At 36.6% G+C, this 13,440-nt stretch overlaps 2 protein-coding genes across 2 annotated transcripts; both read right to left on the bottom strand.

Annotated features, from left to right (window-relative positions):
• Window positions 1-3,406: 3,406 nt before the first annotated feature.
• On the bottom strand, window positions 3,407-6,301 carry LOC132098512 (antigen WC1.1-like; the record flags this gene model as incomplete). Its single annotated transcript, XM_059504601.1, has 7 exons — window positions 3,407-3,501; window positions 3,600-3,815; window positions 3,903-4,217; window positions 4,440-4,517; window positions 4,798-5,100; window positions 5,582-5,899; window positions 5,974-6,301. Coding segments are annotated over 7 exons (1,653 nt in total), but the record flags the coding sequence as incomplete, so codon positions are not given.
• Window positions 6,269-10,245, bottom strand: LOC132098839 (scavenger receptor cysteine-rich type 1 protein M130-like). The gene is made up of 6 exons (XM_059505059.1): window positions 9,835-10,245; window positions 9,263-9,571; window positions 8,035-8,331; window positions 7,626-7,931; window positions 6,823-7,125; window positions 6,269-6,714 (listed from the first exon to the last, which is right to left on the bottom strand). Exons 1-6 carry the CDS (start codon window positions 9,890-9,892, stop codon window positions 6,356-6,358), a joined length of 1,632 nt encoding a protein of 543 aa, XP_059361042.1. The 5' UTR covers window positions 9,893-10,245; the 3' UTR covers window positions 6,269-6,355.
• Window positions 10,246-13,440: the final 3,195 nt, after the last annotated feature.

Raw genomic sequence — 13,440 nt, 5'->3', positions numbered from 1 at the left:
CATTGACACCTCCCTGCAGATGTGGTTGTACAGTAATCCAGCAGTGTCCGCCATAATATTGCAGTAAATGTGCATCATCAATCATTGTTCTCGCTAAAATATTTCTCATAACATGTGGTCTGTAGTTTAGTTTAAAGATTACTTATTGTGCACCTATAGCACTCCTCGCTTTAATAAAAATAACATGTCACAGGAAAATTGTTTATTGTTAAATTATGCAATTATGTTGTTTGTAAAATTATGTAATTTCAGTGTTAATCTCTTTTAATGCGAGTGGAATATTTAATGTTAAAGAGTATATCGACATGAAAACGGAGTTTAAATTCATGTTTACTTCATTAATTTTCTCACTCCATGAAAAAGAGTTCATACGCATGGTTTATAATGTCCGTATGGTGCGTACATATTTACGCCAAGCTTATTTTTTATAAATCCCGATATATACGTACTAGAATTTAGTTTTAGGAATATTTAGTTTTATTTCCCAGTAATATTTCTTGTAAATAAAATATTAAATTACACTCTTCTTGAGTTAATTCAAGATGACCGTACAGAACTAATGCTATGGCAGTATGCTTATGGAAAAAAACATGAAGCTTTATAATATCTATTATGTGGTAAATCTATTTTTATTTTATTTTTTCTTGAAACACATCTTCAGATGCACTTCAACACATCATCAGTGATGTTACCTGAGGTCCTCGGGTATTTCGGGTCTTTCAACATCAGACACCCTCGCCCAGGCGACCCAGCCGCGGCTGATCAGACCACGACTTGTGTTCAGGTAGCACTCGCTTGCCCCCATGGAGCTCTTCTATCATTTATCATTTATATGTAGGTAAATAATGCTGTCAGTAGCCTAAAAGTACAGTAGTGCCTACAAATACTTTCGTAAACATTTTTTAGCATTCATTTCTTCTTTTCTCTAACCACTCTTTTAAAAGTATTTTTGTGACATGATGTTGGAATTATATCTTTTGTTTATTAGGTGAAAAGCATTGATATCAAAATGGTAATAAAAGAACAAATGCTAAATAAAATACAAATATTTAAATTGTTTGACACTGAATTTTGCAAAGCATCTTACTTTTCATACAAAAATATTTAAAATAACAAAAACATAAGGCACTGATGCATTAGTAGCAATATGAGAAGCTCCCAGCAGCTCCAGTAACTGTAATATGATTTCATAAACAGAGGCAGAGGGTGTGGCCATTGAGTCATATGGCCCCTCCTTCTTTATTTGACTCCTCCCCCACATCATCATAGTCTGTTTAAAAAAAAAACAAGCAAATTAACATTCATTTTTATAATCACGATTTAGTTTAAATAGGGTTTAAATGAGCAACATTACGATTAAAAGTAGATCATATAAATATCTGACGAAAGATATACCTAACACGTTTCTCTCATCTTCATTGCTGTTCTTCACATCATCATACTCCTCCTGATCTCCCTCTGATACACATGAGAAATAAAACTCCACATTGTAATGTATAACACAGCTTGTTTAATTCATCTCATTCTCCTCATGACCATCTTAGACTATTAGACTAAACCAGATAAAGCCAAGATGATTCATTAATGGTTGAATAACATAACTTGTTATAGCACTTATATATCATTGCCCTTTTTGTTGTTTTTGATTGCTTCCACTGTCCTCATTTGTAAGTCGCTTTGGATAAAAGCGTCTGCTAAATGAATAAATGTAAATGTAATGTAAATGTAGAAATGCATGTTCAATATATCATAAAAACTTATATAAGAGTAACTCACTAGTTACACCTTGAAAGTTCTGTCCAATTATGATGACATCATCATAACGATCTAGTGTGTCCACTACACATACATGAAGATATAAACAGAACAAATGTCACATCATCATATCAGCACTAAGAGAGAGAAAAATATTTTATATCAGAGATGTCCATACCTGTTCCTGAAGGGCCACTGTCCTGCAGAGTTTAGCTTCAACCCTAATTAAACACACCTCACCTGAACCAAAGTAATCAAGGTCTTCAGACTCACTAAGTGCTTCTCAGATGGAATACACATCCTAGTGAGGATACATCCTTCCTAGTCCAGTCCTTCTGAAGATTCAAGGCTAGAATGATATGGTCTAAGTGCACATGGCTACATGATAAATGTTTCTGTCACAGATAAAAATACTACTAGAATTATATTTGGAATAATACTTTATACTGAACAATTTTTTTATTAACTGTCTTTTAATTCAGTACAGGTAATGACCGTCTGTGGTCTCTCACTGGTTTATATTACACATAGTTTAGCATTATGTGATTCTTTTACAACTAAACAAATAAAAATATAATCACCTTTTTTTTTTTTGAGGTGAAGGCATCGTTTTCATTTAACTAATTTGTCGTGAATTGGAATCGGTGCAAAGGATTGTAGGCAACTGAAGGACACAAAGGATGCACCTGAGAAGCACTCAATAGAAACATCCAGACAAGTGTGTTAGAGATGGATGAAGCTAAACTCTTGGCACTCCAGGAGCAGGACTGGACACCCTTGCTTTATGTATTTTAAATATTTAATCTAATTACAGAATAAAAGTGTGATACCTGTCTCACGATCTGTTTGGAGTCCATCAGTGATGACATCATCATAGTATCCCGGTATGATTTGCTTCATCTCTTCTGCATCAGCACATGTGGTATATTTGGGCATATTGGAATTTTTTTTAAACAAAATGAAATATATTCTCTTGCAGGTCTTGAGACCTGCCATTGTTGACATCATAATATGCAGTGTTGAACACTATTTCTAATAAGATAAATGTTTTAGTATTATGAACAGTTGAGTCATTGGTGACATTTCATTTACTAGAAGAATTATATTTGTGTGATTTTGAGTGTGAATTACATTTAGTTTGAACATCAAAATTTTATTTTTAGGTATTAATTTGAATATATTTCAGCTCTCTAACCTGAGAGAAGCTCATCAGCATCTTCATACCCAGAATGCCGTTCTCCAGAGATGAGACTCCCTGTTAAAGAAGAGCAGAACAGTCAGAAACATGTTCATCATTACAAACAGACATTGTGTTAGTGACAATACAACAAAAATGTCAATTACTTGCATTTTTAAAAAAGAGACAGAATGTTATGTTGGGCCAATTACCAAAAACACACACACACACACACACACACACACACACACACACACGTCTCCTCACATGAACCCATTCATCACTGCCATCCAGAAATACACTCAGGAAGACACGCAGTCTGACACATACACACACACAAACATGCACCTGCAGCTCTGTGGTTTTCTGTCAGGAATTCTGTGGTTTGAAGCAGGAGGTTTAACAGGACTAATAATAGATGAACATCAACTGTCTGACAGACTCTTATTAATGGTATTAAATGAGATTGATGGCTCATGTCTCACCCCTCTGAGTGAAGTGATTGTGTCTGTGCTGAATCTCCTCATAAACGGCCTCAGTCTTCATCCTGTGTCTCCTCTTAGAGAGAGCTGTGAGTGTAGACAGACAAACCTGCTGTCAGTTCACAACACATGACTGATCACACACTGAATAAGACACAATATGACAGTCTCTGGATCTCTCCTACCTCTCCTCATCACTCTGTTCTGCTGAATCAGTATAAGCAGTGGCACTAAGAGCAGTAAGAGCACAACTCCCAGAACAATCACAAGCACTGGGGAAGAAGACACTGGTGGAGGAGTTTGTGGAGGAGAGACTGATGTTGAGCGCACTGAAGGAGAAACTGGAGGAGAAGCTGATGATGTTGTGGCAGGAGTAGTGGACACTGACACATCTGACAAGTCTGTCAAAACAGACACAAACACATTAACAATTGGGAATACATAAAATGATCTAAAATTAATATTATTCCTCAGTGTTTTGTCATGACCTGCACAGGTGAGTCCAGCGTGCTCTTTGCGGAAGCAGTCAGTGCGGTTATTCAGGGAGAGATCACAGTCCCACAGGTGAATCTCATTCCCTCTGCACTCGACTTTGTTCATCCAAACAACACCTTCACCAGCACCAAAGACTGAATACCCATCAGCCCTCAGTGCTGCTCCACAACCCAGCTGCCTGCAGACCACCTGAGCATCGCTGATGTCCCAGTGATCATCACAGACTGAGCCCCACACAGCGTTATGATACACCTCCAGCCTCCCAGAGCACCGGCCGTCCCCTCCACGCAGTCTGAGAGGAAGATGATCTAAAACACACACATCAACCACTGACCAGCTTCAGCACAACATATACAACAAAACACATACTAATAATGAAAATAGAGGCTTTTAAAACTGATTATTTTCTGAGGGAAATAATTCCTATTTTAAAAATGCATATATTATATTAATAATTTAACAGTAATTTGCTAGGAAAATATAGGCTTACATTAACAAACATTCAATAGATTGGTTGTGAATAAACTTACTTGCACACTGTCTCTGGTAAGGAGATGGTGAGGTAAAACATGTCAGACGACTCTGAGGCGAATCACTAGTTTCCTCCTCTGAGATTATAACATGATAAAAAAAAGAAAAGTGAATAGAATATTAGGATTAGACATCTTACATATCTCACATTTTACCCTTACAACTTACAAATCATCAGCTCACTTTAGCTCTCAGAAACTTTTATTTTACTTACCCCATTAGACATAAATGGGTGATTTTATAAGTGCAGGTGAAACAAAAAATAATGACTATGGACACCAAATGTACCTGCAATAATAGAATCACCCAGAAGGATTATTATTGAGACCATATTAAATTATTTAAATATTATCCAACCTGAACAGGTGATTTTGGCCACTTCATCTTTCCCACAGTAATTCTGTCCCCAGGGTGAAGATGGACACTGCCATAAAGTTAAATCATATGGTCGACATGTAACTTTATCCAGCCAGTTAGGAGCTGATTTCACTCTTGCTGTAGAATCAGACAAAACACCAGATCTTCCACAGTTCAGCTCTTGACAGATCAGACTCGCTGTGTCTCCGTCCATCTGGTTCCAGCACACATTACCCCAGGATCCATTGTAGAAAACCTCCAGATTCCCTTCACAGCCCTCAGTTAACCTGATCTCTTTAAACACTGGAGAGAAAATGATGTGCATTTAAACAATTAAAATTTAGGTTGTGATAAAGCTAAAATATTTACCAAAACAGTGATTTAATATGAGGCTCATGCATGCTGCAAGCACTGATTGCATAAAAACAGATAAGCAAAACATTAAATATAGCTCCATAATTTGTTATTAAAATACAGAGAAATTCTGTATTAATATAGTAATATCACTGCTACCATATGATTGTTTTGTATTTCTGTAGTGAGCTAATTTTCTCATAGGAAGACATTATATTTAAAATTATAAAGTAATTTACTCTCAAATCAATATTTTGTGTTGAAATATTTTGGTAAGTAGTCATGAAATGTAAAGTCAATTATTAACTCAAAACAAACCCCTTCAGACCCCTTTGGTTTCTGTTTACCATGGAGTTTAATGATTACATGGTATATTTTCTGAAAAAAGAACTTTATCTTTGATAAATATTTCCTCTAGTGTACTGTTTACCTGAGCACACGACTCCTACATCCTCTTTGTGTTGACAGTCATGTTTTCCCCAGCCTGGAGAAGAGCAGCTCCACAGGGACGTCTCATTCCCCTCACACTCCACCTCATCCAGCCATATGTGTCCAGAACCAGGACCAAACCAGGCTGGTACCTGCTGATTACTGAGGGCTACTCCACACTGCAGCTGTCTGCACACCACATGAGCATCTTTAATATCCCAGGAGTCATCACACACTGTTCCCCATGAGCCGCTGTGAAAAACCTCCAGCCTCCCTGCACAGTCTCCCCCAGAACCCACCAGCCTGATGGACCCCCAACCTGATATTCAGAGACAGAAAAACACTATTAATCACGAACAACTAAAGAATCTGTCCAGATGTTGTTGTTCTCACCGATGCAGGTGATTGACAGCTGTTGTGTGGAGCTGCAGTTGAGAGTTTGTGGAGAGCTGCAGTTCCCCAGATGAGCTTCACTCCCAGAGCACTGGAAGCCCGTCACACACTCATGACTGTGTTCAGGACTGGATGAAGAGGAGCTGGAGAAGTTCAGCACAGAGCCACAGCCCAGCTGTCTGCAGACCACAGAGGATTCAGTGAGACTCCAGGAGTCCAGCAGAACTCTCCTCCAGACCTGATGGATGAAAACTTCCACCTCCCCCTCACACTGTCTCTCTCCAGACAACCGCACCAGACCGTCATGAAGACCCAGAGAGGAATCTGAAGAGAGTATTTATTTATTATTCAGTATTTATCTAAAATATACTGAGATGTAGTTTTAGTCTGAAACCCATGACTTCATCACGGCATGAATGGACTCACTAGAGCAGATGACTCCAACATCTTGTCTATGTAAACATTCAGCTCGACTCCATGAAGAGATGGAACATTCTGAGAGTTTTGTTTCATTTCCGTCACAATCAAACACATCAGCCCAGATTTCAATACTTCCTTCTCCAAACCAGTCTGATCCCACAACAGACACAGCAATCCCACAATTCAGCTGTCTACAGAGGACACTGGCAGCTCTCATATCCCAGCATGCATTGCACACTGTGCCCCATTTACTGATGTACTGACGTTCGACTCGACCAGAACAGATGTCAGGACCGTTTACCAGTCTGAGATCAGTGTAACCTGGACAAAGAACAGAGAGTTTAGTTTAACAGTATGAAAAAAGCAAAAAAAAAGTGTTTTACAAAACTAGTTTGTGATTCTCTCAATAAGTAACTACTGCTTTATTACCAGAACATAACAACCCAATAGAATTCTCATGGGTGCAATTTTGTTTGAGAGAAGATGAAGTTGGACACAAAGATATATAGGATTCATTTCCTCTGCACTGAATCTCTTGTTTCCACATCTGAGCGTCTCCTTTGCCAAAAGCAGCTGCTCCCAGCACCTGTACAGGAGCCCCACAGTCCAGCTCTCTACACACAACCTCTGCATCCTGCTGGTCAAAGGCAGCGTCACACACTGACATCCAGGTCTGATTATGAGGCACTTCTACTCTGCCAGAACAGTGAGATCCTCCAACCAGCCTGACTCCTTAAATAAAAAATTTACAAATTTGATGATATTTGCTAATTCTTGTCCTAATATTACTGTATAAAGCTAAACCATACACCTTTCATCAACTGTCAGCAGTTTGTGTATGTGTGTGGGGGGGGGGCATAAAATTCACATACAATTCTTGCAATTTTTTGCACATAAGAGTGAATATGTTTTCATTTAATGAATATCAGAAAAGAAAAATGTGAACAAAATGCACCCAGTATGTCATCAAAATGCATTTTGTCTGTGAAATGCTCAATCCGAATGAGATACTATGTATTTCTGAATCAGAAAAGGAATCGTCTGGAACAAAAAATGCATGTTGTCCACAAAATGCTTTTTGTGTGTTTCATATCATCATTCAACATGTCATATAATAATTAATACTTCGCTCCTCACAGGCACCTGACATAACACTGAAGGTGGAGCAAAAATCTGTATCCATCCTGGAATTCTGTGGGAGAAAATTATGAAATAAGTCAAGATGATCTTACCAGAGCAGATGACTCCAGCATCTTCAGTATGATTAGCTTTTATTCCCCATCCATTGAATCTACAGTTTGTCAGTGTCAACTCTGATCCAGTACACTGTAAATCAGAAACCCAGACTCTTCCTGATCCTTCACCAAAGTGAGCACCCTTTGGTGCAGTTAAAGCCTCTCCACAGCCAAGTTCTCTACACACCACCGCAGCATCAGGCAAATCCCAGCCAACATCATTCACTGTTCCCCACTGACCTCTATAAAGAACCTCCACTCTACCAGCACAGCGACTGTTAGCGCCTACTACTCTCACGGTTTCTGAAGGTAAAAGAACACAAAGTTCAAGTAAGTTGTTTTATTTTTTTTACAATATTACTCAAGAATTTTGTCAATACTCATAGTTCATACGTAATTTACCTACCAGCACATACAACGCTCACATCGTTCTCATGGGAACAAAATTGTGAAGGTGAAGCTGGACAAAGAGCAAACTGATACTCATTTCCACTACACTGAATCTCTTGTGTCCACATCTGAGTGTCTCCTTTGCCAAAAGCAGCTGCTCCCAGCACCTGTACAGGAGCCCCACAGTCCAGCTCTCTACACACAACCTCTGCATCCTTCTGGTCAAAGACAGCGTCACACACTGTGTACCATGTGTTCCCATGAGGCACCTCTAACTTCCCAGAGCAGCGAGAACCTCCAACAAGCCTGATGCCTGAAATGTTAGTCGAAACAAACTGTTTACAATCATAATATAACATTTTAAAAATTCCCCAAAATAAAAAAGCATATATACTGTACTAGGAGAGAAGTGTTGTGACGCTGTGCTTTAACAGCCTTTTGCCACAAATTAAAGTTGTTTTAAAATCTACAACTTATCTTAAATTATTTAGAAAATACTGTTGTTGACTAGGGGTGTAGCAATATATTATGTCACAGTATGAAAATAAAAAGTTCAGACATTTAATTTAGCATCAAATAAATAATGGCACATTAAATATGGTAAACCCAAAAGGTCACACATTTGAGCTTTCATGTTTCTTATTTATTCATTATTATTCATTAATTATTATTATTTATGAATAAATGTAAAATAAAATGCATAATTTAACAAAATGTAGTTGGGGACAGAGTGTAAGCATATGTGTATTTAACTGAAACATAATTCTGTATTTTTAGCTAAGCAGAATCATTTACTTTTTCTATTCTGTTGTCACCATTGCCCTGTACATGGAGCAGTCCAAGTCTACTCAAATTAGGGTCTGTTCTTAACATATAATAAAAGTATAACATTTAGAGTAAATATTATATATGGGAGTTTCAGGTAATGTACTGAAATTAAACATTGACCTGACCACAATTCAAATCATAAACCATCATTTTTATTCATGCACTGTAGATCCTTTATATTTTTACACAGACACTTATAACTTCTGCTTTCACCTCAGATCATACAGGGGTCCTATATGATTGATATAATATTAAGTGATTTCTAAATGGTAAAACTCACACTGTATAACATTACTCCTTTGACTCTCCTAATGGTTTAAATTCTGATTAGATAACCTACTTAGTACATGCATGCTTTTATTATAGTCAATAATGTATTTATTTGTTAATGAAAGGTAATGATAAAATCATCCTACCTGAGCAGATAATGCCAACATCTTCACTATGTCCACAGTTATGGTCACCCATTTTTGTTTTTAAGCAATTAAATATTGAGGACTCAGATCCACTACATCTCACATTATCCATCCAGATTTTTCCTGATCCTGGTCCAAAGTGAGCAGCACGCATTGTGTTTGAATTTTCGTCACAGCCCAGCTCTCTACACACCACTGCAGTGTTTGTCAAAGCCCAATAATCATCACACACGGTTCCCCATTCTCCATTATAGTAAACCTCCACCCTACCAGCACAGGAATTATTACCACCAACCAGCCTCACGTTTCCTGCAGACAAGATACAGAATGATGTATATAAAAATGTGATTGAGAGAAGACAAACAACAACAGAGAAAAGTCAGCAAAAGAGAGAGAAAATGACCATGAGAGAGAGACAGAGAGAGAGAGAGAGAGAGAGAAATTCACTTTTATATTAATGCAAATACTACACATACAAAAGGGGAACTATAAATGATATTATGACCAATTCATAACACAAACAGTCAATCGCTATAATATAACTAACACATAATGATCCTGAGTGTACATACCAGCTGTGGAGAGTTTGATCACAGAAGACAAAAAAATGAGAGTTAGACAGTTCTCCATCTTTACTGATCATGCACTTTGTATGATCAACTCTGAACCGAAAGGTTCAAGAGAGACAGAGACAGAAGACTTCACAACCACCAAACAACAAGCCAATCACAAACACTTTTACCTTATTAGACAGAAGAGAGGAAATCATCAAAAAGCTTCACTGACTAATCAGAAGGCGTATTTATGATTTTCACCATATTTATTAAAAGTACGTCAGCATTAATGAACAGGACTCCTCCTCCATCTGATAGAGACACTTAACTGGGGAGAAACACACAAGATAGAGGGGTGACAGTCAAACATACAGGAAACTGATTTCAGTGACAGGAAACATTCCAGTTTATTAACAGCATCAAAGCCCAGCATTTTCAGATATAGAAATACTAATGCTCACAACAAAAAAGATCATAAAATATGAAATCAAATGTACTTTTTGAATAATTGTTTTAGCTACTGTTATTCATAATTATATTTTAGCAATGTTTGTCAATTCACAGCATATATTAATACATATAGTATTTTAGAAGGGCATTTTGTTAAAATAAAATAAAATAAATCTATGGTCATGCACAGTTCATCATACAAGAGCCAAGTTTGCAGCAACACTTTTATATGTTTAATACTGTAATACCGATCTATTCCTGTGGGTGGCAGTAAAAAAGAGATGACAAATTTGATGCCTACAGTAAAGGTGCTTCTCTATGGAATTACATTTGTTTCAATAATAATGAACGAAACTTTATAAAACTGAACGTAACTTTTTCAGAAACTATCAAAAATATGCCATTACAAAAGAAGAAAAACACAATGAAAATGAAAAAAGTGAACTCAGTCGCACAAATTTAATAGGCTCTTCAAATATACTTCATTCTTTGTTAATGTTTTTCAAAGATTCGTTTTTGCTAATCGTGGATTCTAAATTCATTACCACAGATTTTGCTTATGTTTCACAGTTTTTTGTTTGGTGTTTTGACACAAACCTCTCATGGGGGCGGGGTTAACAGTGATCTACTCTGATTGGAAAGTGAGCTTTTGATGGACAGGTGCTCTCTGTTCGGGAAGTACACCACTCAGTGGCGCGCATATTGCAAAGCTCTCGCGGTGATTAAATCTGGTCTCTACCGCAAAATATTTTTTTTTCACAGACAAAGTGAAAGACATTTATTTTAAGCTCTTATACAGGTTCTACCCTGTAAAGAAGTTTATACAAAGATTTAAATCTGACATTGATCTTACATGCTCTTTTTGTTTGAGTTCTGAAGAAACTGTACACTTATTTCGGTCATGTCATACACTCAGAAACTTTGTGATGATATTAGTGTGTTTGTCATGAGTAAGATTTTGCCAGGCCTCTCAGTACATATGTAAAAAATTATATTTGGGTATTATGACTCTGACCCCACAAACGAAAATAACAGTTTTGTTATTAATTTAAAAAAAAATCCTAAACAAATTTCACATTCACAAATGCAAATTCTCCAACTGTAAACCTGTCTTCTCTGTTTTCCTGAAAGAAATGGAAAACTATTTGAATGCAATCTCAGTATCTACTAATAAGAAAGCTATAAGGACCGTTAGATTTGCTCTGCCTTTGATCTCATGGTTTCATTTTGTTTAGATTTTTTTTTTCGTGGTGGATATTATGTGATGTATGTTTATACCTTTGTATGTTTTTGTTCTCTGCATTAATAAAAATAGAAAAAGAAAAAAAAAGGTGATTTGTATGCAATACAGTACGTCGTGCCTTGTGTTACTAAATATATAAATAATATTTGACCTCCGATCGTCTCAGTCTGTAAAGATGAGCTCTCAGGAGACACGGAGCGGCATCATCTTCCCCCTCGCTTGTCCTTCAAGGCAGCTTGAAGTAAGCTTGCTTCAAGCTACCTTGAAGGACAAGAGCTCATCTTTACAGACTGAGACGATCAAAGGTCAAATATTATTTACATATTTAGTAATACAAATCACAATCACGAGAGCTTTCCCATATTTTGCGCAACTGAGTGGCGTCTGTACTTCCCGGTCAGAGAGCAACTGTCCATCAAAAGCTCACTATCCAATCAGAGTAGATCACTGTTAACCCCGTTCCCCCACGAGAGGTTTGTGTCAAAACGCCAAACGAAAAACTGCGATCCGTAAGCAAATCTGTGGCAATGAATTCAGAATCCACGATTAGCGAAAACGAATCTTTGAAAATCATTAAAGAATGAAGCATATTTGAAGAGCATGTTACATTTGTGCAACTGAGTTTTTTTCTTCTTTTGTAATGGCATATTTTTGATAGTTTCTGAAAAAGTTACGTTCAGTTTTATAAAGTTCCGTTCATTATTATTGAAACAAATGTAATTCCATACTTCTCCACTCGTGTGACTGAGACACGAGCCCCAGTGAAAAGTTGTCTGTGCCAGAACAGTTTTACTCATGAATTTTTAGCTACAGTATACTGACCAGAGCAACATTTACCCTGACAATACTTCTGGAATTAAGTCTTATTTTTTTTAGTCTGTTGTTTAGAATCAGAACTAGCAATTCCCGAATTAATCTTCTGAATCCAGTTCTTTATTGTTCAGTAAATCGTAGAACTGAATCATTGGAGTTCACTCAGCAAAACAGTAATGAGTTATTAACATCGAGATACAAAATGAGTGCTTGATGAAGTGGAAATTACTGTGACATAACAGGCAACTGTGCTTGTTTTATATTGATGGATAAAACATGATCTGCTTGGGATTTAATGGTCTGCTGTTAAGCATTATTAAGTCATAATATATTGAAGTTATTTTAAATGGATTTTTATGGTTTAAAAATTTTTATGGTTCCTGTAAACCTTTTTTTTTTTTTTTTGTCTGTGTGTTGTTGTCTCTGTTTACTGGAAGCTTATGTCACTAAAACAAATTCCTTGTATGCGCAAGCATACTTGGCAATAAAGCTCTTTCTGATTCTGATCTGATTCTGATGGTTTATAGAGAAGAAATATGACTTTTAAACATGTTACAGTTTGTTGATTTACATATATAACTCAACACCACTTCTAAGTTACTCTATAATGCATCCAAAGTAAATGCATTTTTAAGCATTATCCACTCACAAAACTGCAGTACTTGCTGTGGTGATGCTGAGGGCTGAGAAATCACTGCTGGACATTTACGGCTTATATTTAGGATGTCTTCGATTGTCACTGCAGCAGTTGTGCATTAAAAGGTAAGATCAGACTTTTGAGGTTTGTGTAATGTCTTATTAAAATACACACAAAAATTTGTCGAAAAAGTTTTTTTTTTGCTATTAACAAGGCCAAAAAACAAAACAACAAAATCTCACAAAGACATAGAAATTTTAATACAAAAAAAGAACAGTTAAATCCCTAAGATATGACATATCAATAACAATATCACTCAAACTTTGTTCAAATTTGTTGAACCAATGCAGTGGATGATCATTGGGAAAAATCTTTGTTTGACTCCTCCACCACATCATCATAATCTGATATTAAAAATATAAAATATTATGTAAAATGTTGTAATTGGATGAATATTTTAATAGTATAAAAAGCTGGAAAA

Source organism: Carassius carassius, chromosome 22, assembly GCF_963082965.1.
Source record: "Carassius carassius chromosome 22, fCarCar2.1, whole genome shotgun sequence".
NCBI classification, from domain to species: domain Eukaryota; kingdom Metazoa; phylum Chordata; class Actinopteri; order Cypriniformes; family Cyprinidae; genus Carassius; species Carassius carassius.
This window is presented reverse-complemented; position numbering and strand designations above follow the sequence as displayed.

Bases quoted from the DNA above. Each gene is read 5' to 3' on its own strand.
- LOC132098839 (XM_059505059.1), bottom strand. From the start codon at position 9,892: ATGGAGAACTGTCTAACTCTCATTTTTTTGTCTTCTGTGATCAAACTC. The intron at 9,572-9,834 runs GTATGTACACTC...TCTTGTCTGCAG, and splicing joins GATCAAACTCTCCACAGCTG to GAAACGTGAGGCTGGTTGGT. The intron at 6,715-6,822 runs GTAATAAAGCAG...TTCTTTGTCCAG, and splicing joins TATTGGGTTGTTATGTTCTG to GTTACACTGATCTCAGACTG.